This window comes from Erithacus rubecula, assembly GCF_903797595.1.
Source record: "Erithacus rubecula genome assembly, chromosome: 2".
Lineage (NCBI taxonomy): Eukaryota > Metazoa > Chordata > Aves > Passeriformes > Muscicapidae > Erithacus > Erithacus rubecula.
This window is the reverse complement of record NC_136685.1, coordinates 101,330,659-101,358,063: the sequence shown is the minus strand read 5'-3', so window position 1 is coordinate 101,358,063 and position 27,405 is coordinate 101,330,659. Positions and strand designations below refer to the sequence as shown.

Below are 27,405 nucleotides of genomic sequence, written 5' to 3'. Positions count from 1 at the left end.
TGTGGCTTCTGCTATCAGTTTCTGACATGGCTCCTGCTGGACCTTTCCCAGTGAAATCAGAATGTGAGGTTTCAAACTGTTGTCCTGGATCCACAAGCAGCAATGGCCAATGCACAGATGGTCAGCAGCACTCATAAAACATTATCTCTTACATGGGAACCTGATTTCTTCCCTTCCCCTTGTCCCTTCCAAAAGGATACTGCTTCTCTCTGATAGATACAAACGAGTATTTCCCAGAAATACAAAAACATGGGAAAATGCTTGCTACTGGGCGTCTGGGCTAAAATGATCAGTGTGTTTCCTCTCACACTATACTCATGCCACTCCTGGTAAAGAAAAACCTTCCCAGAAAAGGCTTGTGCTGCAGCAGGAGAAACAAGGCTCTGACTAATCCAAAATTGCTGCAGGAACTCTGCCTGCTGGGAACTGGCTATTGCTAACTTCCCTCCAGCAGCCCATGCTGGCCACTTGCTGTGGTGGCTGAAACATGGAACTTGCAGCAGAGAGAGGAGGAGGCGGGGCTCAGAGTGTAGGCTTTATTTCTGCAAGAGGGGAAGAGAGGGAGGAGTTAAAAAAAAGAAGGAAAAGGTGATGCAGGGGTCTGGCTGGATTCCAGCTGCCACACGCTGCACCACCAGCTGGTATTTCCAGAGGGCCACCATCTGTCAAATGCCACAGAGATGACACCTACCTCGTCCCTGCAGCCACTGCTGTCCTGGGGCACTATTTATCTAAAAAAGCCATTTTTGCCTTCTGTGTTCTTTGCAGAACAAATGCTAGCATGAGCTGCCACTACTGGCACCTTGCTCCTTAGCATGACACCATCGGGGTGGCTTCTTTAAAAGGTTTTTAAAAGGGTGTCCAGTAGCTTCACAATTAAAGCAGGTACTCAGTGCAAAAGTCCCATCCTGCAGGGTGCTCCTCCTGGAGCAAGGGTGCTGGGTGCTTTGGGAGGTGGAGCTGAGCTTGTTCAGCTGAATAGGGAGCAACCAGCAAAACACATTTTGGAGCAGACAGGAGGGAACATGGGATGCTGCAAGGAAACAGTACCAAGGAGATGCTGTCTGAGGGCAGGAGGGGCTGGGGGTCAGGCACTGCTCTGGGAACTGTTAAAACAGAAAGAGAGCAGAGAAGAAGCCAAGTATGCCAACTGTTGGCATCATGCTGGAAAGATTTATTGTCTTTTCTGTGAAGTAGATAAAAGTCTTGTGCTTGAGGAGAGGGGGGAAATGCCCAGGCTGCACTGTTGATTTTTTACAGTTTAAGAGTCATCCCTGAAAGTGTGAGGCTTAGCTCTTCCCTCTGGATATCAGGAGTGAGTGCAACAGGTTTATATCATTATGGGACTTGTATACATGGGCATCCCACATCTACTTGTACCCTTCCCTTCCCTTCCCTGAAACTTCCCTGAAACTTCCCTTCCCTGAAACTTGCCTTCCCTGAAACTTCCCTTCTCCTACCTCTACATTAATACTTTCCTTTCCTACACTTCCTTTGGGGCACAACCAAAAATGCAGCTCTTCCCCTGACCAAGGCAGCCTTCACTATTCCAAAAAGAACTTGCCAGCCTCCATGTCTGATCCCGCTTGGCTCAATCAGGACCCTCTAAGGACACCTTCCCTGTCACAGCAGATCCAGTCCCATAAACAAAAGGAGCAGGTGAGCCAGTGGTCACTTCCCTCTGCAGCACCATCAGATGCAGTGCCTTGCCCTTTAGTGTGGCATGGAAAGATGCCAGAGAGTTGGGAAGAGGTTTTCAACTGTGACAAATTGCATTGGTGTCACCTGGCTGGAGCCAGGTGGAGTCTGCCAATGCATGCTGGTGAAAGAACCAGAGCTCTCATTGAAGCAGTGGCCAGGACCTAGGGCTGTAGAGCACAAAGCAGCATTTCAGATCAAAGCAGTGACAGCAGGATGGATGGATTGTGAACAGCTGGAAACAACAAGGCATCCAGTCTTAGCAGTATTTTCTGTGGCTGTGGGGTGCAGCTGGGGCTCATGGTCCCCAAAAGCACCAAAACTCTTTGAGCAATTGGCATTGGCTGAACCCTTACAATAATATCCAATACCCAAATGCAGTTTTATTGAGTTCATTTGACTTTCTTCCATGGTGTTGAAGAGGAGCACAGCCTGCCTCTCTGCAGCATATGGCTTGACTCTCCTACCACAGCCACATCCAAGGAATAGAAGGAAAAAGAGAAAGCGAGAGAAGTCTTCCCAAAGCATAGCAAAGCAAATGACGCCTGATACTAATTTGATCTGACCTGTTTCTGAAGGCAGTGGAGGACACACCTCTCAGCTCCATCTGTCTCTTACTGAAGAGAAGGGACACAGACACTCCCAGAGAAACCTGTGGGTGTCTTTACAAGAGCAGAGGAAGAATAGGCAGCTGCCATGGATAGAAAGTAGGATTTAAGAGGGAAAATAATCCTGCTTTTTTCATTCATAACCATTTCTACCAAAGCAGAGCTTGGCAAGAACATAATATGGGAACAACTTTAAGCCAGTTCTCCTCTAATGGGATAAAAATGAAGACTGAGAGGCAAGAGCAGAAGGGTGACAAGGTTATCGGCTTTCCCCAGCAGGATATCTGTCAGCCTTTCTGGATGGAGCTCAAATTCCCTGGCATTTCCTTCTGTAACTCGGTCAGAGCTGTTACTACTCCTGAAGTTGTCAAAGAGCCCAGTCCCCTTGGACTAGCTCTCAGAACATCTGTTGCAGCCCTGTACAGCTAATCTGTGCCTGCCCCAGTGCTTCCGCTGCAGAAAGCAGCAAAAACCTCGGTCACGTGCCAGGACAAATTACTGACACCTGAATCTGAATCTGGCAGGTTTGAGACCATTTTGCTTTCAGAGCAAAGGTCATAAAACAAAACTAAGGACAGGAATGCACAGCCCAGGGTGGTTGGAAGGACAAACATACTGACAGACAACATGCAATTTTACAGGCATCACCTCCTAGAGCTCAAGCTCCTCTCGAGCTCTTCAGAGCTTTGTTTCTGCTCTAATAATCACACATGGAAATGAGGCCAATCCCAGCCCCTTGTCCCAATGCACCTTTTCAGCAGAGAGGGAAGACCCCACACCAGTATCTTTGGCAAGGCAGGCAGGGCCAGTGAGCAGATGGCATATCCTATTGTCCAACGTTTTCCCTCATCCTGCCCTGTTTATTTCACCCATCAGTCACTGGTAGCAGAAGCGCGGTGGGAAAATCTGTGCCTGATTCACTGGCACAGAGCCCAAGAGCACCTAGCACCCACTCACCACACAACTTCAGGAGCTGCACATCTGGGGAGAATGGTTCCCACAGTTGCCTGGTGCTTGTTCCCCACAGAGAGAGGGTCAGGGGCGCAGACGGGGATGGAGGCAAGCACTCCACATCTTTCCTCCGTGCTGGAAACCCGTGTGCAAGAGTGAAACCCTTGCAGTGGCAGCACTAGTGTGAGAGGAGAGAGGGCCAGTGCTCTACCCCATGGGGACATGCACAGTGCTCCCAAAGGTCACGAAATAACGGGACGCGGTCCCATGGTCGAGAGGAAGATGCTGCCCAGACAGAGTGCATTGGATGGGTGTGCAAAGAGGCTGTGCCAGCGGTGCAGGGCGTGTGCACAGATGTAGGGGTATCCGTGACGTGTGGCTCCCATGTCCCACTGCAGAAAGGCGGATACCTCCCAAAAGCCAGCAAGGGCCTCAGGATCTCCTGAGGAGCCAGCAGAGGAGGATATGAGGAACTGGACAACGCTGCGATCATAGCGGCTTCCCAGCTGTGAGCGCTAGGACAAAGAGCGCTGGGTCCCCACACACCCAGCTGCGGCCAAAGCCTCGTCCCAAGCTGGAGAGCCAGGGATAAACACTAGGAAACAGGGAAGGTGGTCCCTAGTGCACAGGGACAGCACCTCGGTGTCCTCGGGCTCCGGTGCTGCACCGGCCGCGGGGTGGGTGAATTTGCGAGTCCTCAGCTGCACCCGAGTGCACCCGCGCTGCGAGCACTGCTACGGAGGGCTAGCCGCACTCTCCGGCGCTGCCTCAGCGGGAGGGCGCGCTGGGTTGCTGGGGCGGGGCGTGGGCGGTCCCCGGGCCCGCGGTGCCGCTCCCCGCGGCGGGCGGGGCCGCCGGGCCGTGAGGAGAACGGCTCCGACATGGCCCGGGCCGGCCTCGCGCATGCGCATGCGCCGCCCGGGAAGGGGGGCGGGTGCTGCCCCGCGCCTGCGCGCTGCGGCGGCGGGCGCCATGTTGGCGGGGCGGGCTGCGCGGTGGCGGTGAGCGCTCGGGGCTGCTGCGTTCGCTCCCCGTCTCCGCCCGGGGCCCGGGGGGTCACGGCCGAGCGGGGCCTCCCCTGGCACCATGAGCGGCGGCGGAGGCGGGCGGGTGTGCGACCTGTCGCGGCGCAACCCCCAGGAGGACTTCGAGCTCATCCAGCGCATCGGTAGCGGCACCTACGGCGACGTTTACAAGGTGGGCGCTGCGCCGCGACCCGGCGAGGGTGTCGCCTGTGTCCCCCTCTCCGCTATTGAGCATCCCGCTTCTCCAAAATCTGGGAGAACTTCTGTCGCCCAGCTGTGTGCCCCGGCCCTCCCGAGGGCAGTGAGGCCGCACCCCTCTGGCGGGGTCTGCGCCTCCGCACCGGCCCGGCCCCGGTGAGCTCTCAGCCCCAGTGAGCGCCCGGCCCTGCCGCTGGCCCGGCCGCGTCCCCAGTCCGGCTGAGCTCTACTAGACCGGCGGTGCCGGACCGGCCCCGTCCGGCTTCCGGCGGCCGTGGAGCCGCCCCGGCGGTGGGCTCCGGCCGCTGCTGCTGGGTGACGGCTCGGGCGGCCGGGTTACGGGCGGAGCTTGGGGCTCGGGTCTCTTCCAGACCGAACCGGGGGCTGTAGGGGAGTGGGCAGCTTGCTAGCTCGGTTCCTGCCCAGATGTCATCGTGTTAGTCCCGGTGTGTGCTCCCGTCGCCGTCTTGTGTGGGAATGTCGGTGTGTGTTGTTTGTGTCGATGTGGGACCTGAGTCTGACCGTGGTGTCAGGATGAGAGTCTTTCAGGATTCCCACCGAACTTCAGCAAACGTAGGAGAATTAAAGCAGAAATAGCTAAACATAATTTGGGTTGGTTTGTTGTTTTTTTTTTCTTTGGAGGAGCTTTATAATGCGCATTGTTATTTTTCTCTGCTCTGGCAGTGTATGTTGCTATTTGTGTATCCAGCTGCCTTTTGGGATGTGGCAGCCTTTCCCTGGGATAGAATGACACTGGTTGTTACTTGTTCTTGTTTGGCCTTGGAGAAGAGGGAAGAGCTGAAGTTTGTTGTGTGCAGCCTTCTGGAAGCATTAATTGAGCTGTGTACTTTCCATGCATCTTCTGGTCTGCTTTTGTCGTAACAGGGTGTGTGTGTGTGTTTGAGGAAACTTATATTGGTAGGCAGGACTGTAGGGAAGTTTGAGATGCACAGTGCTGGTACTAATACTGCTTTTTCACTTTAAGTGAATGTGCCTAGAAGGAAGTCTTGCTTGGGTTGGGCTGATTTTGGTTTAATCTCGTCTCTCTTAAATGTCATGGAAGTTTCAGGACCTAAATCCTCTTGTTGGTGCACTATTAGTGTGCTAACTCCCTGCTTTATTAATTTTTTTATTGAAAGGGGGTTTTGTGTTCTTTGCCCCACCTTGCCAGCTTTCTTTGAGTGTTTGTGTACTGTGCTGATGTTTTACTTATCCAAGTCTACTTGCCTTGTGCTCTGGGTTTTTCTTTTTCTGCAAATTGTTTTCTATTGTGTGTGTCTCTTTCTGCTGCAGTTTTTAACTGGCATATTGAATCTGGTACCTTATCAACTTGATTCCTTTTCAGTGTTTTGTATGTGACCGATGGATGTGAATTAACCATGTCACCTGTCTTTACGGTTTCATTTTAAGGACATTACCTTCAACCACAGAGTTTGGAATATTTATGTGTGCAATACCGTAATGGTTTGTTAATGGTTTGTGAAGGTTTCCTTGATGTTTATCATACGTAGATTGCAGAAACCTTCAGTTTGGTGCTCTGTGAGTGGCCAGAGTTTGGCACTGCTTGTGGCTTTTCCTTGTTTGAGGTGCAGCATGGATTTGTTGATGTTTACATTGTGCCTATACCAGCTGAGATAGAGGGTGATATAGCAGAACCAGGATACACTAGGCTGGTACTGTAATTATTTCTTCCAGATGAGAGGTAAGTGTTTTCTGATTAGAATGTAGACCCTGTAGGGAAAATGTGAGGTGCTTTTCTCTTGTGTGAGTTATTGCACGTTTCATTCTGAGACAAGGTCTTGCCCAGGGTGTCTTCAAAGTGGACCATGAAAGTAGCCCGAAAACAACCACGGCCAGTCACTTTTAATGTGACAAAGAAGTAGTAATATTGTCTGAAGTGTCATCCATATGCCAGCTTACTGATGCCTTATGTTGGTGAGTGGTTTCATAAAGCCCCTTTCTTTTGCCTTCACTTGTCACCTGTAGGTGAACTTTGAGGTGGATGAAATAATGGTGTGGAGTTGAAATCAGCTGTGTGCCTACAGTGCTCCTGAGTGGTGGGATTTCAGCAGAGTGGTTCCAAGCACTGCACGTACTTGGCAGCTTCAAGCTGTAATTTGTGGTTTTGCCCTCTTAGAGAAAGCCATGTAGGAAAGTGTTTCTGCTGTTAGCAAGCAGGGATTATTGCCTTAATAAGCTGACAGTCTTGTTTTGTTGAGTCTTGCTAAATGCTAACTTTCTGCAACCTGATTTCCTGGCAAAGCATTGAGGAGCTGAATACAGAGCAGGGTGACACCTACTTCTCTTGCTCTGCTCTAATTGAACTGAGCTAGAGCAGGCCATGTTTTAAATATTTGTTTCGTTTTTTAAATAAATTATATATATATATATATATATATATATATATATATATATATATATATATATATATATATATTTATATATTAAAGGAAAGAGAGACCGATCCAGTGGTCTGAAGTTTATTGAGTTTGATATAAGAGCTGGTGGTGAGGACTGAACTGCAGCAGTTGGATGGGAAGGAGGATGTGGTCAGATGGATACAATCTTGCTGCTGTGAGTCCTGCTCTCTAGGCTGCTATCTGGAAAGGGACATGTCAGTGCACTGCCAGTACGGATTTTTGACGCAAGCCAATATTTTACAATTGTCTGCACTCCCAGCAAAGTTCAGCTTTCAGAAAGGCCTTGGAGCAAATCACAATGGTTTCATCACAGGAGAGGTAATGGGTAACTTGTTCATGCCATTAGCTCTCTATCAAATATTCACTGCCAACAATAATGTGTATGTTCTACCTAGCACCAGTGCAAATTTGTTGTAAGAGATGAAGTGTTACTTGAATCGCTTAGTTCTTCATGTATTCTTTGTGTGGGTCATTTCTGGTTTTTTGTGTTTCTGTATTTCACTGTTGTAAAGAATTTAATTGTATAGTGTGCTCAGCAAAGCAAAAGAGAAGAATCAGCATTTATTGGTTTTGAAACAGAGATAATGTTCTGTCCTGCTCAGTTTCAGGAAATATTCCTAAAGTCAGATGAGGTAGTTGCTTAATTTTGTTTGTTCTGTATTTATCCTTCTCACGTGTAGGAAGACTTTTCTGTCTCTTGCTATGAAATTGCCATTCTAACAATCCCTACTCCCAGAAACTCTGTAAGTTGTGCCATTCTGTTAAGGTTTGGGTCACAAATGCTTTCACAGGGTTTTCTCACAAAGACTGTGTTGTTAGGTTTCCTGTTTGTCCCCATTCCTGTACCTTTGGTTTTGGTAGTAACTGCACAGAGTTTGGAAGTATTTTCTGAGGTAACTGTAGGTCCATTTTGTTAATGTGATTAATTTATATCACAGCATGTCTTAAAAAAAAAAAAAATCATTGCTTTGATATAATAAAGGTTGAACTTCCTTTGTCATCTCACAGGTCATTTGTCTAATGCAGGTGAACCCTTCCAAAGATTTTGAGCACCTTATTGCTAAAAAGGCCCTTTATTTTGCTGAAATTGAAATAGTTGTGATAATTAGTGAGATTGTTGTTCTGCAGAGGTTATCTATTATATGGTGTTTGCCTTATTTCAGTTCTTTTTTGCATTAATGGCTTCAGCCAGATAACAATTGAAGCCAACACAACTCAGTGGGGTGCACTTTGTTTGGGGTCTCATCAAAATGGAAAGCCTGGGTTTTGGGTTTTTGCTCACCAGCCCTTTGGCAGAGAGGTTGGTTTTGTTGAGGGAAGTTGTGTATCCACCAGTTTAACTGCCTCATGCTGGAAACCTAATATTCTGTAGGTATCTCTGTAGAACACCTGGTGACTATTACTACTTTCTGCTGCCATCCATATTTTGGGGTGTCTAGTTGCTGATAGAGCTTCTGTGTGTTGCTGGAAGAGAATGTATCCAGGTCAGATGAACCTGAATTTTGATGAACTTCCATTTCTTGGTATCCTCTTCTCTACCTGTCTGTGCTTTTGCTTCTCTTTCCTGGGGTGTGATCCACTAGGGCATCAATTCTTCAGTGTGCTGCTTCTGAAATGTTGAAACTGTGCTTTTTGATAGGCATTTTAATCTTCTGTTCTTCCTAATTGACACTACAGCTTTTGAAGCCTCTTGGCTTTATTAGCAATAAATGTCTGTGTTTTGACATCTTTCTGTTGAGCTTTAATTGGTTTTTGAACCTCTTCAGGTAGGCAGAGGATGTTTTGCCATCCCATTTTTACTGCACTGAATAAATGCTATAGGATTTAGTTTCTGGGACTGTGGTTTCCTCTGTGTCTTGCACAGAGGTTTTTGTCTAACATCAACTTTATCAAAGCATTGCTTTCTGAAATTGTCACTGTGTTGGGTTGTGGTATTACACTTTCTACCAGAATGTGGAAGCTAATTATTTTTAGCTGGGGGAGTCATGCGGGTTTGACAGAGGCTGAAGAGAAGGGCTCTGAAGGCTGGGGAGTTGCTTGGGTGCGTTTTCCTGTAGAGTGGAGCTAATCGGGCTCAGGAAGCCTCTTTGTACCCTGGGACCAGTTTTCCCATGGAGTATTAACCTGTTTAGAAATAATTTTGTTCAATAGTTCACACAGGAAGTGGTCAAAACCACAAACCCCTATCTTAGACTTTTGGTTTTTTTGGCTTTGTTGCAGCATTATACACTTTATATTATCAGTATCCATTTGAAGGATAAACAAAGCCTTTTTAGTTTTTAGCTTTTATTTCTAATTGTTGGTGGTTTTTTTATACAAAATTTTTATCTGATATCCTGCTGTTTTTACAGAATACACTAATAATTATTTCCTGTTTAATTAGGTAGTGCTCCTTTAGCTTGACCTAGCAGTTGGTGGAATTTTTGAAACTCTTGCTCAGATGGCAATCTAGATCTGTGGAAGGGATCTTTAAGTAGAAAGAGCAGACATTCTATAAATGCTGTATACATTCGGTAAAGTGTCTGCATGTAGCTGCAGGCATTGTGGGCTAATCTTTACCTGTGGAAAACCACTATTTCCATTGACACAGTGAAATCTGCATTTGAAGGAAGGGGTTGAAGGATCCTGCTCATGGAAGTAGGTGTGGTAAACCTCAGCATCACAAAAGTTGGGAGTTAGAGCAAATAAAAGTGTAAGTAGTAACAGAAAAGGGGCTGGGGTTTTCTTACCTGAGCTTCTTCAAAATTTTAGTTGCATTTTGTCAGCTAAGAAGTACTTGTTTGAAATCGTTCTTCGTCCACCTACTGCTTTTTGATTTTTCAGTCTCAAAACCCATAAGCAACTGGCAATTTCTGTGGTATTTTCCTAAATAAAAGTTTAAGACAGTGTCCTTCACATTGAGTTGCTGTGTGGTACTTACTTAAGCACCCCCAAATTCAGGGTCAGAGCCAGCTCCAGCAGGTGTTGAAAACCATACAGTGCTTGAGTCATTCTCAGTCTCTCATTTGAGTGAGCTTGGAGGCAGAATTGCTTCACAGCTGATGATTTGAAAGGTGTTTGAGATCTAGTAAAACCTGTCAGGGGTACCTCGTCCTCATCTCTAGCCTTTGGAAGGAGCCCTTGTGTCACTACAATCAAAATAATTGTTTTATATACCCAGATTAACAAAGACAATTAATATTCATACTGTTGATAATACTTTCAATGCTGATTACCCAAATGGAACAAGATGCAAAATTATAACTTATACAGATTGTCAATTTGGAGTCATGCTATTTTAATCTATGCCCTTAAACACAGTGTAGCCTGCTGTTGCTGAAGGTGTTGGTGGCCTGCAGGAAATCAGATCTTCTTCCTCCTTCTTGGCTTTCATAAGCCCAGGAAAACCTGTATTTCTTTCCTTGTTCCAACACTCTGCTGAGCATAGTGACCTATGGAGCCATAGTCAGTGACACAAACTCCTGACAGATGGGCACAGTATTGTTAAAAAAAACAATAAAGCAAAGAAATCATGAGCAGGGTTTCTGAGGCCTATGAAATGTTTTCATCTTGCCTTGTGCAGGGAGTGTAACTTCAGAACCTTCTCACTTGCATCCAATACAGTTGTATCTCATTGATCATTTTATTAGTACAAGTAGCCCTGAAACAACTCTGTGCGTGTTAACAAGGCTCCCTGATGATCAGAGGTTTTTGTTAAGCTTCAGTAGCTTTTCTTGTTTATCTTGGAGATTAAAAAATGCTGATGTTTGATTCACAAACATTTTGCTTCTGTTTGTTTCTTGCTGTGAAGAGAAAATGTTATGAAAAGAAATAAGGAGTAAAAATTAAAAATCCTAGGTTGGGAAAAGAAGGAGTGAAAATCCTAGCTCATGCTTCAGTGGTGGTAGTTTCTCATGTGTTTCCTTTTTTCTCTGGTACAGATGAAAGGAACTCATGTTTTTGCTGTTCTTAAATATCTATGCATCTTATTTCTTCCAGTGATGGATAGAGACATTGCTGGCATTGTGGGGTGTATAAATAATGACTTACAGGGAAAGTTGCCAGAGAAAATGTATTTGTTAACTATTCTTTCCACAATCAATCAGGTTTGGACTACTCCTTGACTTTTTTAGGATTCCCACTGGTGTCAGAATCTCTGCCTGCAAATTATTTGCAAGTGCCGGTGCTCTCAGCATTGCAGCAGTATTGACACACCAAAGAATGGTGAGAGGTTTGAGATCAGCTGCCCAAGGTGTGAGCTGAGTAAATCTCTAAACACAGGAATATCCTCTGCATTTGTTTCTAGACTTTGTTATTGTTTCATTTTTGCAGTCTTAGGTATATTTTCCCCTCCACTTTTGGTTTCACAGCAAGGTCCTAAGCTGCCATGTAACAAACCTTGCACATACTTTGTATGTCCATAAAGGTCTGAATTCTTACTTCTTAAAGTGACTTAAATGAGACTTTTAGCAGTTTACAAGGTGGGTCTCTGGCTGCATGTGTAAATTCTGTAATTCTGGCCTTTGCAGAAGCCAGCTCTAAGCCCTGTGTAGGGGTAGCATGGGCACTGCATTCTGTACTCCTAGAGGTTCCAAGCCTCCCCTGGGGAGAGAAGAGGCTGTAGCTGGGCATCCTTCAGTGCTTGAGTGCTGGGAAGCAGCTTTGCTGCCTTCTCTCCATGGTTGGGTGCAGGGGCACAGAAATGCTCTGAAAGCCCTGGACAAATGGCTTCTTGGTACTCTATTAGAAGCCAAATGGCACAGTTGCAGAAGAGTAATAATTTTTATAGTAATTTATGTTGCTTCTTAATGGCTTTTAAAAAATGTGGCTTCCTTGGTTGCTCAGTAGAACAGAGGCCTTAGCAGGACAGAGCTGTGTTGGTCAGAATATGGTGCTAATGGCATCAGGGTTGTGGGTTTTATCCCTCCATGGGCCATTCACTTAGGAACTGGACTTGATCCTTGTGGATCCTTTCCAGTTCAGAATATTCCACGTGTAAAAGTGCAGTGTAGCTCTTGAGTCATTGCTGCTGCAGTTGGCTGCTGTGTGTCTGAAGGGAATGTTTTGAGGGGAATTCTCCCTAACCCCTTTGTTACTGCCTTGCTTTGTTGAGCCCTTTGCAGCAAGGGGAGGCTGCTGTTGTTGTTGGAGAACAAGGTTCAAGGAGCCTTGCACATAGCAAAATGGGGAAGAAGCTTTTTGTTGCTCATCTGAGAGTTTTGGAAATGGTCCTACACACTGTAGAGCACAGCCCTTGGTGTCCCCTGGATCCCTTGTCTGCTGAGACCCACATGTGCTACACCTGCTTTTCAGTCTCTCAGGGTTGGTTTGGTTCTGGGTTTTAATACTGAGGCACGTGTGGTTGAGGACTTGCATAATTGAAGTGGTGTGTTGCGTTGTAGTTTCCTGAGCAGACTTAAAGCTTCAACTCTCAGTACAAACCAGATGTTTAGTGTTCCCCCACAAGTGGTTCCACTGTGTTAAACCCTTGTGTACCTCAGTTGCTCTTTGACTACTGCTGTCAGAGAGCATCAAGTCAAGAATGCAGAGGTGGGTGCTGCATTCTGCTTTCTAAATACTCCTTTGTTGTTTTTTTTATAGGCTCGAAATGTTAACACGGGTGAGCTTGCAGCAATTAAAGTAATAAAACTAGAACCAGGTAAGTGGTTTCTTAAATGAAGTAGGCCACAGAAACGAAATATTTCTGTGCTTAAGATAACAGTTGTGCAAAATCAATCAAGTCCACTTATTGAAAGAAGGGATAATTGTTTACTTCTGGTGTAGGAAAAAATACACTGTTCTTAAAAAAAAATCACAGCAAAACAAGATGTAAGAGGAAAAATGCAATTGGAGAACACTTAAGTGAAAGCTGATTAAAATTTCACTGAGAGTTGTGGGGTTTTTTGTCCTGTGTTCGACCCATGTGTTATAAAAATTTCTAGAACAAAAGAAGACAGCAAGGCAAAAGAAACTTGCCTGGTAAAAGAGTAGAGGAAGAACTAAAAAGAAGGATGAAATAATAGCTGAACATTAGTATCCGGGAGTTGAGTACATTTCCTGAAAATCTTTTGGAGGCTCTGATTAGGACTTCACTGTCTGCTAGATTTATGCTTGCACTGTGCTTCTCTGGTGATTTCACAAATCAAATCAGTTCTCGGCCTGCAAACTGTTCTATTAATAAGAGTAGGCCTGTTGAATAGAAGTAATCTGGGAAGTAAAACATCCAGACTTTTAAACCTCTAGCTGTTGATGTTCCATTTATAGATTTAGTGGTGGGGGGGTGTGTGTAATGTTTTAACTGCCTGGTTTGATCCTTAAGGTCTATGTGGGCAGGAAGGGAAAGAAGGTATTAGTTTTTTTCCATTTTTTCCCCCATACAATCCTGGAAGTGGTTAGAAATGTTGTGTTTTCACAGTGCATACACATTTAAAATTTCAAGACAGGACAGTATGTTACTAGGTAACATACTACTAGTTCAAAAAGTGTATGTTAATCACACTTCTTTTCCTGACACTGAAAGTGTGGTCTCAGATGCTCCTGTCTAGTTCTGCTTCTTTGTTTTTATGTCAGTTCCCATTGCTGGAGTCCTTGGCTGTGCATAATATGGGATGTCAGTCCAGCTAAGCTGAGCACAAGAGCTGTGCTGTGGGCAGAGCCTGGGGATGCCCTGAGCTTTGGGGAACTTGTTCCCATGCTGTGGTGATGGATGAATGGTTGGCATCTTGATCTGAAATATTTTTTGGCAGCCTTTAGACACCTGAGTGATGCTCAGAGAATGGGCTTCAGCTGCCCTGTTTTGGAAGTTTTGCAGGTTGGGGGTACAGTGTGCAGACTCAGGGCTAACAGTGTTTAGGGACTTGCTTTAAGGCTTTATGCTACGTTTGTTTTAATACAGTGAAGATGCTGGTCACATACTGGAGGAATTGTGTCCTTTCATGGAGGTGCATGTGTGAAAATAAATTCCTCTGTTCTTTATTGTCTGTGTGTTTAAAAGTCTAGCTAGGAGACAGGAAGCCATCAGCAACACAGTACAGATAGATGCTAACTTGCACCTTATGATTTAAATTTGCTCTCAGTTAAATAAAATGCATGGGAATATTATATTTCTGGTTATAAATAACTCAATTGATAGGTCATCAGTATATTAATGTACTGGGAAAAACTTAACACATTCCCAAAAGAAAAACATCTCAGCTGTGTTTTCAGTTTCACACATGATTTTCTCAGTGTACACATCTGGTAAGAACCTTGAATAGAAAGACTGGGACAACCATGGTACCAAATGGTGAGATTCAGGTAAATGCCACCCCTGTGTCAGTGTTTTCTGGATGTGAGTTACAGTCCATAAATTTACATTCTTGTGGAGTCTGCTGAAATGTTGCAGCAGCAGCCTAGTAGTGACTGGTTATGGGGTTTTTTGCTTAGGAAGATGAGCTAATGAGTATGGGCATATGGCCAAAAATAGCGAAGTTTTGTTGTGTTTTTAAGAACCCAGGCTATTGGCAAGGTTTATGCAGATGGACACAGTGGGGGTTGTAGGGAAAATAAGGACTTGGGAAAGAGCTATGGCCAATATTGTACAAGCTATCAGCAGATGTGTGGTCCATCTGTCCCAGAATGAAACTTAAGAATATCATTACTTATTTCTGAGCCCTTGTTAATAAATACTCATTTACAGCTGATTTATGTCTGTGAAACTTGCAGATAATTTGTCTTAATTACTAAGAATGTTTATTTTATAAACATGTGCTGAAAGTTGTGACTATAATCCAGGCCAAAGAAAAAACTTGTTCTACTACATTTCAGGAGAAGATTTTGCTGTTGTGCAGCAGGAAATCATTATGATGAAAGACTGTAAACATCCGAACATTGTTGCTTATTTTGGCAGCTATCTCAGGTACAGTTTGTTTCTTTTGTTCATTTAAAAATGTGTCCCTGTCCCCTTGTAAAGGACAAATCTATAAAGTGATATAGGCAAAATATAATTTACCAAGTATAATCCACTTGTGTATTTTTTGTTCACCTTCAAGTCTGTTCCATGTACTGCAGTGTCTCTCTAAATCTGTCTTCCAGAAAAATTGTTCAGTGACCACACAGTCATGTTTTCTTGCAAATGAGTTGGTGCTTAAAAGCTTTGAATTTAATATAAGTAGAGAATTAAGCAGAAGTATGGCAAGTATGAAGAGTTTGTGTATATAGTATCTTTTAAATCTGTTTCAGTAGAATTTCTGTTTTTCCAACATGTGAACTTCTGACCAGAATGTGAAGGTTTTGTGTTTGTTTCTGGAGGTGAGGCTATTTGCATTGTAGAAACATTGACAAATATATTCAGTTGTCTTACCAGCTACTTCTTTTAATCAGTCAGAGCGGGAAAAGATTGCTTAGTATAATTAATAAAAAGCTGCTTCTGATGATGTTTTAAGTTTTCATTTGAAAACAGGTAGTGCACAACTATCGTTGCATTCAACTTTCTTGAGCAGTTTTGTATTGAAACACTGCCTCTTCTCTTGTGTTCAGGTTGGAGGTGCTTTTTCTTTAAAAGAAAAGTTTCCCTCTTGTCTCACACTATCAAAGTAAACCTTTGGAGACCCACTAAGAAATTTTGACATATATGCTATGCATTTTATCACTGTATTAACACTCCTCCTTGGTTCCCTCCTCTTTTGTTGGCAGGGTGCTGCTTTTTTGTCTGGGCAATCAGGTCATTGTCTTTGAGACTTTTTGTTGTTTGGCCTTTTGTTTTCCAAGCATATTTAAATGCTAAGAAGAATAAGAAAAATACCATTGTCCTATATTTGCCAGCATATTGTTCCCCAAGGATTTCTTCTGTTTGTGTAGGCATTTTTCAGAGTGACATTTCTGCCTTCCTATTAGCCTGGGTGTTAAATTGCAAACATTCAATAGCACTGTTGATCCTGCCTCTGTTTTACTTGCTGCTCTGCAGAGACACTCTACACTGTTGCACTTGGATGTTACAGGGATCTTCATCTGTCTCAAAGTGCTTAGGCACAGTGATGAAAGGCTAGGTTGAAAATAAGAATTGCAGTCACTTCTTCTGATCTTCTTACATTCTTTTTTTTTGTTTTCTGTAGGGCTTTTGCACACTGGGAAGTGAATGCCCAGTAAGCAAAAGTGAGAATTTACAACACTTTAATGCTTCATGTCTCTTACTTTGTGGGTGCTCTGCTGCTGTCCCAAGGCTGTTGGGAGAGTTCTGGCTTCTTCCCACTTCGACACTGCTACCACTTCTGGCATCAATTAGGATGCAGCCACATAGGCCCATGAGTCCAGTGCCCCCAGAAGTATCCCTGTCTGAGTCCTACATCAGTGTGGGGAACAAAGAAGGGTCTTGCAGATGTCTCTTCAGTGCTTCTTTCTTATTCAGTTTTCTTGCACGGGTTGTCACACTGCTTCTGTGTCTGGCTTTGGTTCAGCTATTTCAATAGAAAGCTTTACTATTATTGCAAGGTAGGCTTTAATTGACCCCTTGAAATGTCTGGAGTTAACAGCAGGGAATTCTACTGCTTAAAACTCCTGTAATACTTGGACAATACCTTTCCCACCCCTAGAGGAGGCAGCTGAGAATACAGCTTTGAGGGCTGTGTGCAGTCTAGACATAAAAGGGGAGGACATCCAAGAAAGACAGTTCTTGGAGCAGCAGCTATTCTAGTTGTCAGCTGCTGGTGAGAACACTTGCAGTTTGCTTCTCAGGAGGTAAGCTCAGCACTTCCACTACTGCCTTGCGAAAACCCTGCCACCAATGTGTCACAGCTGTTCTGACAGAGCCTTTTGAATGCAAGACACACAAGAGCAGGTAATCGGGAAGCTGCAGAACAGCCATCAGTCTTTCCTTTGGTTCTCCTGTGTTACTCTCTGCTCTAAGCTGGTTGTGTAGAATGTGGGTTTTTTTCACCTGAGTAATTTCATGGCCAGGGATGACTAGGCAAGTCCCAGATTTTTTGCTCTCCACAGTCCTTTTTGTGGGCACACATCTTACCAATGACAATTACTGAGTGATAATACAGTTAATGGCTGTAATAGAAGATACCTTTGACTCGTTCAGCCCATTGTCTATTCTTAGAAAGCACCTTTTGTGGAGGTACAGTGAATCATACTGAATTGATTCCCTTAGTAAGGGAAGAAGATGCTCAATAACTTCCCTTCTGACCCTGCCACCAAAAATATCCGTAGGTATTTTTGAAGGAAAAGACTTTATCTGAGCAGGCACTTGCCCACAGCATGGACTCTGCCTAACTTCGACTAAAACACAACAGTTTCACTTAATTTGCTGTGAAAGACATTTGGTTGAGGGACCCCCTGGGACTTTGTTTTGTATTTGTTTCTTGTATGTGTTAACTCCTATGCTTTGAAAAAAAGTGGAAAAGTGAAAATGAGGAAGAAATAAGAACCCACATTTGTCTCTACTCTCAGAAAAATGTGTTTCAACAAAAATCAGTGTGAATGTTTCACTAATACTGTTTTATTGCTTCATTAAAATAGAATGTTTTTGACTATTTCATTAGTTGCTACTTAGTGAAGTGTCACATAAAGACTAAATTATACTCATTATTTGACTTGTATTTTCCATAATACAGAGCATGTTGTGTTGTGCTTTATAGTGTTTGAGTCCTCTGACTTACTTTTTATAAGTCCTCTGCAAATTTGACAGCTAATGAATGGTTTTGTTCACTCTTTAGACGAGACAAGCTATGGATTTGCATGGAGTTCTGTGGAGGTGGCTCTCTACAGGATATTTATCATGGTACGTTAAGACTTCATTCATTAAAATCTAAGTGCAGCTTATTTCCAAAAATTGAAATGATTGCATTGTTTTGTAATTGGAGAGGAGGAATCCTAAATTTAGTATCCATAATGATTAATTGAAGGTCAATTTTAGCTTATGTTTTTGCTTAATTCGTTTGGGGTTTGTAAACAGCAGTTTCCATCCTTCAGGGGCTCATATGTCCATCACTGCTTTTGAAAGGCTGTAAAATTAGACAATATTACATTTGAGAAAAGAGAAAAATTGATGTGTCAATGTGCTGCTTTGCTTCATAGCCATTTTTTCTGAGCTCTTGAACTTTGCATTAGTATAATCTGTACCACTTCCTACAGAAACCTAAGTATGTGGATTGATTAGCATTTATGCTCTTGTCCTTTGTAAACTGAATGTTTGTATACCAGTAGCTCCCTGAGGGTATTTTAAATTTTTTTAGGGTTTTTTTAAGTTGGATGTGTGACATGTGAAAAGCAAGGGTGTTCTCTATATTTGCTTTAGGCTTGGCTTCAATGAGCAGCCAAAGAAACAAGGGCTGTCTGTGAATCTGTTGGATAAAGACAGGGTCAGTCAACTGCTTTCTATTTTTCAAGACACAAAATCAATTTTGAAGGACTTTATTGCCCTGGAATTAAGCTCTTTTTAGGAAAGGAGTATGCTCTAAGTGAGTAATGGCTTTGGGGTTCTCAGGTGATGTTTTTTATTCAGGAAGTCCATCTATATTGTAAATTGTGAGGAATTTACGTGTGAGGGTCTCATGTGCGTAAGCAGCTTTTGAAGTTTACCTTGGATACAATTAAAAGAAGCAATTCACAAGTTCACACCATGTTTTTACCATAGTTGTTGGAGTGTGGCCTTGATGATCCTTTGCCTTTTTGTTAATTTTGAGAAAAGCATCGTGTTTAATAGGCTTTGTTTTGTGGAACACCTGTAGAATAGGAAATGAACTCATGCCACATAAATGCCTGAGCAGATGTCTACAGGAGTGGTTTCCTGTTGCAGCTGATTTTTGGCCTCTCTGCTGGAAGTTAGAATGGAAGGCTCTTTTCTGGTCTTTATGTTCTAATGAGTCCTATTCCAGTTGAACTGTAGGCCTCTGTAATCTCAAGTCATTTAAGTTAATTGGAATGAAGTTTCTCAAAACAAAAATAGATGCCTAGATATGCCTATTGTGGGTGCCTATATATAGTTTTGTGTGGGTTTGGAGCTTTTCTTTTAGAAAAGAAAAGTTGGATGTAGATTTACTTTGAAGACATGTTGCATGATACTAATATTGTAGAAGCTAAGAAGTTTAATTTTTTTTTTTTTTAAATCTAGAGTCATTCTTAACTCTCTACTGCTTCAGTGTCTTTTGAGAAACTTCATCCAACTCCATCTTTGTTTTCTGTGCAAAACCTGAAAAGCTTACAGTCGGGACTGCATTTCCTGGTCTTAAACCCCTTTCAGGATCAAAATCCAGGGACTGGGATGAGTCACAGACCATTCCTTGCTTGCCACTGACTGTTTCGTTTGCGTATTTGTTCAGAATTTAATTGTTTTCTTCTAAGACACTTGAGTGAAGTTGGACCCTTGAGGAAGAGAAAGACTCCTATTCCCTTGGGAAGCTGCTGAACCTGCTTACAGGGGGAGTTTGAGAAAGTGTTTGGTGTGGCAGGCACAGGAGCAGCAGTGCTGATATCTGATTTAAGAGAAAGGCTGAGAAGCTGGAACTTTTTCTGGCAGTGGGAAGGATGGAAGGAGAGAGTAGAAATGGTACAAAGAACTGCCCAGGGCTCAAAGGGAGCTGAACAGAGTTGGCTGCAGCTCTGAGTCACCGAGTTGAAAGTCCAGCCCTCTATAGAAGAACACAATGGGTTTGTTCAGGGGAAAGAGTTATGCTTAAATCATTACTTGTGCTTCTTTTTCCTCTTAATTACTGTGAGATTTAAATACAGAAGAATTGTAGTTTCCATTCCAACAGTACTGGACATTTTTGACTTTGGTACATTCAGTCTGGGGTAAAGACTAAGCACATTTACTTAGAGACTTGTAGTGTTAGGTCTTATCACTGTGAATGGAAGTAATTGAGGTATGAATTTGGAATGGGCAGTATCTTATCTGATTCTGAGATTTTATTTTTTTTTTCTTTTTCCCTTCCATTTTAGTGACTGGACCACTATCAGAGCAGCAGATTGCCTATGTTAGCAGAGAAACACTACAGGTAGTGTCTCCTCAGTTATCTTTTAATGTGAAAGTACTAAAAGTTAAGAATAAAAGCTACAAATAACATGTGATGCCATGGAAGTCTGGTAATTGGATCACACAGCATTCTTCTCAGACTTTTGAGGAGGTCCCATATTACAGCCTAGAAATTTGTATAATTGTAAAACCTCAAATTATCCTTCTTCATTTGAAGAAAACTCTTGTCATATTTCTGCTGTAAATTTTATATTTGTTTTAAAAGGGGGGAAACAGCATTTAATTAGCAGTTTTCTTAGTCCATATTTTTGGTATAAATTAGTTACTATGTGTTTGAAGGAAAATCAAAACACTCCGTTTTGCGTATCTAATAATCAATCTGGGCCAATAAGAAAAAAAATTGCCTGTGTGCTTGAGATGTTTGAAGGTAAGGTCATTAACCTCTCCTTGTGGGTATGCTGGCTTTCATTTTTCTTTCCTAATTACAAGTTCAGTACAGCATCAAAATTGAATCAGAAACTGCTTTTTTAATGGGTGTCTTGCTTTGATGTGAGAGCAGTTCTTGACTTGTAGTGAGCACAAACCTGTTGAGTGCCATTGGTTGCGACCTGCTGCCTCCCAGTCTTTCAAGATAGCTCTGTTCCAAGCCATCTCCCTTGGTTATCACTTACCATCTCCCTATGCTATGCCAGAAATTGCTGCCTTCTGACTTACAGGATGTCATGTTTTTTTTTTTTACTTAAAGATCAGGCTTATGTTACATGTGGGAGTGTTAAGGGTTTTGAGTTTTTAAAACCTTTTGTTCTTTACAGTTGTAGAATGGTTTGTGTTAGAAGGGGCCTTTATAGACCCCCCCTGCAATGAGCAGGAACATCTTCAACTGCATGAGTTTTCTCAGAGCCCTGTCCAACCTGACCTTGAATGTTTTCAGAGATGAGGCATCCACCACCTCTCTCTGCAACCTCTTACAGTAGTTCATCAGCATCATTATAAAATAATTCTTCCATGTATCTAATCTGAATCTGCCCTCCTTTACTTGAAAACCATGATACCTTATCCTGTCACAACAGGCCCTGCTAAAAGGTTTGTCCCCATCTTTCTTCTGAGACCTCTGCACATTTGCTGAGGATGCCCCTGATCCCACTGTCTATATCAGCAGTGTAGATATTACAATCTGATGTGGGACCCTGAGGGACACCACTTGTAACGCTGGACACTGAGCTTGTTTACCAGTGCTCTGTGGATACAATCATTTAGCAATTCCTTACCCACCAGATAATCCGTCAATCAAATCCATAAAATTCTTAGATATGGAGGAGTGAGTAGTCTAGAATGGAATTTATGAAGCCATTTATTTGTGAGGGAAGATATCTTGGTTAATATGTAAAAACTGTGTGAGAAAAAACTTTTTCCAGCATTAATTTTGCCACCAGTGCCCTTGAATCCAGTGTCTCAATTGAATACTGAAGTTAATATTCAGTTCTCTATATTTAGAAGCCCACTGAATTCTCCATTTTGCTGAAATCTGTGAGATTTGATTATGAAAATATGGATCTTTTAAATATGTCCTTTAAAGTAATTTTTTCCGGGCATTCAGTTTTGAAAAAGGGGACTTCACTTTCTTCCAAGGCAGTGGTAAATGTGTGGGAATTAATGGTCTTTATATGCCAGTAGCATCCAGAGATTTAAAGACTGTACCTGGGACTCTTCTGCCTAATGCCAGTTGTTGCAGTGGTCTGGTAGATGCTTTGAAAAGATGAGTCTTGACATGAATATTTCCCATGAACATAGAGCCTTTTGGAGGTTCATGGTCACAGAGAAAGGAAAATGTTTGTGTGTGATTTTTTTTTTTTCTGGAAGAGAATTTTAGAGATAAGCCTAGAGTGTCCAAAGTGACCTGGTCTCTGATTTGTTATGCAGGGATTTGGTTCTATAGAAATTTTTCAGAATTTAAACTTAGTTTCTAACTTGTGTTGAGTCTTAATTTGTTTTGGTACTGTCACTGAGATCCAGGTGGCCAAATGCTTTTGCAGAAATCCATGAAATAAGTTGAACTCTGGTGTTATACCCGAAGCACTGCCTGCTAGTACATTTCTAGGCTTGGCTGAAATATGTAATGATACAGGAGATAGCCTTATCAGTGGTCCTGTGATCTAACTGCTGAGTAGAAGACTCCTAGGCAATTTACCGGTAATTACTTTGGTCTGTAAAGAGTGACAGTTACCATGTCCAGAGGAAAACTTGTTTGGGGAATACTTTTCTTCCATTAGGTGTGGTGACTGGTCTTCCATCTAGCCTATGTTTTAGATATTAGATTAATGTCTAAATATCTCTATATAAAGATATTAGATATGGTGCTACATTTATTGAATCTGCAAATTTGCATCAAATTACATTGAAATATAAAAATGTTCTTCAGTCAGTGAATCATTTAAAAGATTAAATTGGATCCTAAATATATATGGTAATTAAATAAGAAATGTATGTCAAATGAAAAATGTTGGACTAAATTACTCTTTAAATATTTTATGCAGGGACTATATTACCTTCACAGTAAAGGAAAAATGCACAGAGATATAAAGGTAAGTAAAAACTGAAGGGTTTTTTGGTGCTTTTAAAATAGATTACATCACCTCCAGTGGTCTTTATTGTTACATATCAGTTTTCAGTACATTTCTGAATATGTAGGGATTTTTAATCTATTAGAATGAAATAAAAGTTTCTGCCCAAGGGGAAAAAAAAAAAATCTTTCTTTAAAATCCATGCAAGGAAATAGTTGGTTCTTTTCTTTGGAGCCACGCATACTGTTTATATGGATGAGTGCTGTAATATTTAGCCATCAGCTGGTGTCCAGAGCAGTGTTGAGATGACTTTCAGGGTGTGTGCTCTGTGCAAAAGAAAGGTTTGCTCTTCCCACAGCTTTTCCAGGGAGCTTCATATACCCTTCTTTTTGAACCAGTTAGTGAGCAGAGCTGTTGCTTTGGCTTCTTGCATCGTGGTGAGCAGATTGCAGGGCAGAGGCTGCTGTTCTGTGCGGTTCCTGGAGACTACTTCTGTCCCCTCCATCGCATGCTAAAAATAGAGAGGGTGCTGCAAATCAGGCTATTAGTACTGACTTACTTAAGTTTCCATCTCAGCAAAGCTATATCAAAAGTGGCTTGTTCAGATTCTTACACTCTGTTATAGTTTCCTTCTGGTGCTTCCTGTTGACTTTCTGTTCCTGAAGTTTTACTACCTAGTATTTCCAAAGCTCTTCCAAATGTGGCAAGCTTCCTCCTGGAAATCTGACAGTAAATCATCATATTCTTTTGTGTTACTGCATGCTGTTGGTTTGGCTAGTTTTAGTTTCTTTTTTCCCCAGCAGCTTCAACTAGTTGCCTTCATGCACCCTGATTCCAAGTTGTTCTCAACGGCTGCAGGAGAATAATTGGGTTTTGAGCAATCACAAAAGTAATTCAGGTTTTGAGCAATCATAAAAGTATTTTTCTGAATGAAAGATTACTTCAGGCACCAAAATTAAATATTTTCCACTATACTTTCTATCCTTTGAAAGGGTACAGTGCACAGATACTTTTTCTAAGCAGAACTGTGCTAATAACAAATGTTTACAATGCTTACATTGAGAAGTGTTGTTTTTTTTAAATAAAGCTGTTCTCACGAGCATGGAAAATTACTGTCTGCATCTGCAGATTGCCTGACTGCTGAATTGTGTTTGCTTCCCTCAGTAGCTAAGTTCCATGTTTAGAGTACCTGTCCGGTTAGCTTGAAAGGTGAACAAGGTCAAGATCATGTGAGCAGGGCTGTTACACTGTTTGCCAAGCTCATTAACCGTGCTTGTGCAGCATGGGCCAAGTTTGCTGCATTTTATTGCAGGCCTGACTTTTCCTGCTCTGGGAAAAGCCATAATGTGTAAAAACACACGTTTTTGGAGCTTCATCTCTGCTGCCTTTCCCTCTACCTGATGGGCAGTGCAGTGCAGACATTTGAAGCTCCGTCCAGCTCTAACTTTCACTCAGCTCAACCTGTACCAAATTTCAGTCTTCAAATCAGGTTTGTTCTCGGTCCTTTTAGCTTGTAATTTTGTAATACAAACCTCTGCTTTGGATTAATTTTGGTTATTGAGCTGAAGTGGGCAGAACACAAAGCCACACAAAAATGACCTCTCCAAATCCAGCATGAGCAGAATCTCTGTTGCATAAGGACAGAAGTAGCTTTGCTAAATGCTTGATTATTGAGGCAGGTCCTTAAGGCTACAATTATAAGCATGGTTCTTAAACAAGACGAAATTATTTCCTACTTATGAAAAGAAAATGAAATTGTTTCCACTTTGACCTTTAGAGTTCCTGCTTCCTCTGAGTCATTGTAAATAGAAAAACGTAAGAATTAATCAGTACAGGCAAATACTGTTTATTGAGAGGTTTTGTGTGCAATACAAACTCTGTAGGACCATAGGCTAAACTAAGAATTAATGAAAAACACTGTAAATCCAAGAAGGTTTTTTTTAATGACAGAGTATCAGCTTGATAATTTCACAAACATTTCCTTGATAAGGTTGCAGATTTATTGAACACAGTCTTGTTCTCTGTTTGGTCCCTAATTTGCTGTAAGATCCCACCAATTCTTTTTTTAATGTGGTATTGGAGGAATCGGCATGTTTTAATTCAAGTAAACTTTTCTTTTTTTTAAAGGGAGCAAACATTCTTTTAACGGATAATGGACATGTAAAATTAGGTGAGTTAATACATTTTAGTGCTTAAAAATTAATATTTTTATGTGCTCTAAGAAGCAGCATGTTGTTTTGTTTAATGAGGTGATGGTTCATGTAAGGAATTGGTGAATATCAGAATTCTTTTTATCTTGCTGGCAGCATCTAACTAAACCAGCCAGTTAGTATCTGAGTATTAGTTGGAGTAATTTTGGAGCAATGAGGTAAAAGACCTGATATTGTAAAAGAAAAATAAAAGTCAAATCACAGGGTTTTATAAATTTTTAATAAACTCTACTATCCAGAGTCCTTAAATATGAAACGTACCTTGAAAGGTTATCTGAATCTCTTTTGTAACACAAAATGAGAAACCTCTCATGTACCTGCTAGGTCTCTGTGCCAGCCTGCTCTTGCCTGTATGGATAAGGGACATTTATGTGCATGTTTGGCAAGTGACTGAGGGGAACTAACCAGTGGAATCTGAGACAGACCAAGTTTCTATTATTTGCTTTTATTATTAATTTTTAAAAAATATTTCCAGTATATTTAAGTACCTCTTAATATTGGGGAAACCAGACTTGTGTTTGTTCATTAACAATTAATTACATCACATTATTTGTTAACTGTCTTTTTTTCTTTTCCTTTTTTTTTTTTTTTTTTTTTTTATTAGCTGATTTTGGAGTATCTGCACAGATAACAGCTACAATTGCCAAAAGGAAGTCATTCATTGGCACCCCATATTGGTAACTGTGTTTTACTTGACCATTAATATAATGATGACAAATATAATACTGTTGAAAGATTGTGATAAAGGCATGCTCTGTCACTTCTTGGATAGACTAACTACTAAAGGCTGTGTCAGACTTTCTGGTGAGCATATCTGTATTACTTATTCCAAATCCTGAATTATTTGAGTGTCAGGGAAAAGGCTTTAATGCTCTGAAAACTTGAAAGGCTGTGTAGTGCCATCACTGTTGACTCATTTTTCTTAATTTATAAAACCTAAAAACTAGCAGCAATTTTGATTATTTTTAACTTTGATCTTAAATATTTTTTATTCCCTGATTTTTCATTTTAGTTTTTAATGTTATTTTCCCTCCAGCCTAGATAGAACTTTTCTACAACTTTTCAGTTGATGAGTTTCCTTTGCCTTCACAGATCCACAGACTTTTGTCACTTGTGTAGTGTTTCTCCAAGCCATTTTTTCCCTTATTTACCTAAACTGATTGAATTCTCTGATACTGTTCTATCTGTACTGCATCTCTTTTCTTCCCCTTTAAACTAGTGTGTGTAATTTTTCTTATCTGAAGTTCTGCCTTTCATTATTCTTTTCCTGCTGAAAGTGGTCATCCCCTTTCACCTTGAAGTAAATGAGACACATTCTCTACTGTAAAACAGCACTTTTGTTGTATGTTTCACAGACATACTAAAATTCTGTAGTCTGACAGCATAGTAGGTGCAAGATAATAATATGTATAATGAAAAAAACCCTATGTTCAAATCTTGACATGAAATAGCCAAGAACAGTATTTTTATCATTCTTCACACCAAGGCTTCACTTCCCTTTCAGAATAGCACACCCATCAGTCATGATTGTGTGATTGGTTTGTGTCTCTTTCCCAAGATGTCTGGGTGACCTCAGTCCTTGCCTGTAACTTTCAAATCATGTCAGGCTTCTCAAATGACCTTAAATAATAACTTTGAAATTATTACAAAGGTTAAATGCTGATGAATAGCATCGGTTATTCTTTGCAAAGCTTCTGAGAGATTTGAGAGCAGAATCAAGGAAGCAAAATTTTAGATTGCAGAGTAGAAAATTTAGTTGAAACAGGCTATGTGAAGGTGTTATGGTCATTAGATCTACATGTGTCTCAGGGCAAGTAGACTGCAGTGCTAGTAACCCTTCCATTTAAATGTTTAATCCATGTTCCCCCTCTCCCATGGAAACTCCCTCATTTTTGATTTAGAGTGATTGGGATTTTTAATGAACTCTAGAAGAAATGTACCCAAATACAGCTTAGTTATGCCAATGTGGAGTAAGTTCTACCATGAAACCTGCTGATGTTTTCAGATCTGCAGATAAGGAGTGGAAAGGGCCCACAAGCTTCATTGAGTCCAGCTCTTAGCCATGCACAGGGCATCCCCAAGTGTCACACCATGTGCCTGGGAGCATGTCCAAACACTTTTTGAACTCTGCCAGGCTCATTGCTGTGACCACAGGATTTCTGTATTTGAATAATACGTCAGTTGAGATGCTGATCTCCTGGAGCACTCTCCAAGTGACTTCATCTGTGTTATATTTATTGAGTTATTTTGTGCATCTTTTCAGGTGACCTGTACTGATAAAGCTCAAAGCTAAGAAATACTAACATGTTGGCCACCTCATAGGGCTATATAGGACTGTCAAATTCATAATTCACTTTGGCCATTCAAAACACATGACTATTCCAAGTGAATAATTTCCTTGAGGTATTCCTGTTTATGTGCCAGTTATGTTTGTTCATTTTTGCCACCTGAGAATGTGAAACCACTTTGTTTACTTAGAGGTCACCTGACATGAGTGAGACAGGCTTTACAAACAAGGAGTGCTCTATACAGAGGTGACAATGAAATGAGGCAATCAATCTCGTATTTTCAGGATAGGAGAAAGCTGAGATTTTGGTGCTTTTTCTCTTGTTGGAATTCTTTTCTTCGAAGTCAGTGGATCACTTTCTGGGCAATGTGTAAATATTATGTGGATTTTATTGTTGTTGAATAATTATACTTCAGGCTCTTTGGTTGTTGAGCAGTATTTAGTCTGACAGATTCATTTCATTCACCTACTCCTAAATGGCCATTTTAGAAACTGCCTGTAGTTCCTAGAAGA

At 41.8% G+C, this 27,405-nt stretch overlaps 1 protein-coding gene across 6 annotated transcripts in view; it reads left to right on the top strand.

The window, feature by feature from the left end:
• The first annotated feature begins 4,194 nt into the window (after positions 1-4,194).
• MAP4K3 (mitogen-activated protein kinase kinase kinase kinase 3) overlaps positions 4,195-27,405 on the top strand; it is a 64,242-nt gene continuing 41,031 nt past the window's right edge. For 3 of the 6 annotated variants that reach the window (XM_079299051.1, XM_079299048.1, XM_079299047.1), the window contains exons 1-8: positions 4,195-4,454; positions 12,481-12,538; positions 14,686-14,776; positions 17,577-17,641; positions 19,801-19,856; positions 22,369-22,416; positions 24,523-24,565; positions 25,210-25,282. In XM_079299051.1, coding sequence (XP_079155177.1) covers positions 4,344-4,454; positions 12,481-12,538; positions 14,686-14,776; positions 17,577-17,641; positions 19,801-19,856; positions 22,369-22,416; positions 24,523-24,565; positions 25,210-25,282 — 545 coding nt within the window. In that variant the 5' untranslated portion in view covers positions 4,195-4,343. The remainder of the gene's footprint in view (positions 4,455-12,480; positions 12,539-14,685; positions 14,777-17,576; positions 17,642-19,800; positions 19,857-22,368; positions 22,417-24,522; positions 24,566-25,209; positions 25,283-27,405) is intronic. The other 3 variants (XM_079299050.1, XM_079299049.1, XM_079299046.1) reach the window with 1 other exon arrangement.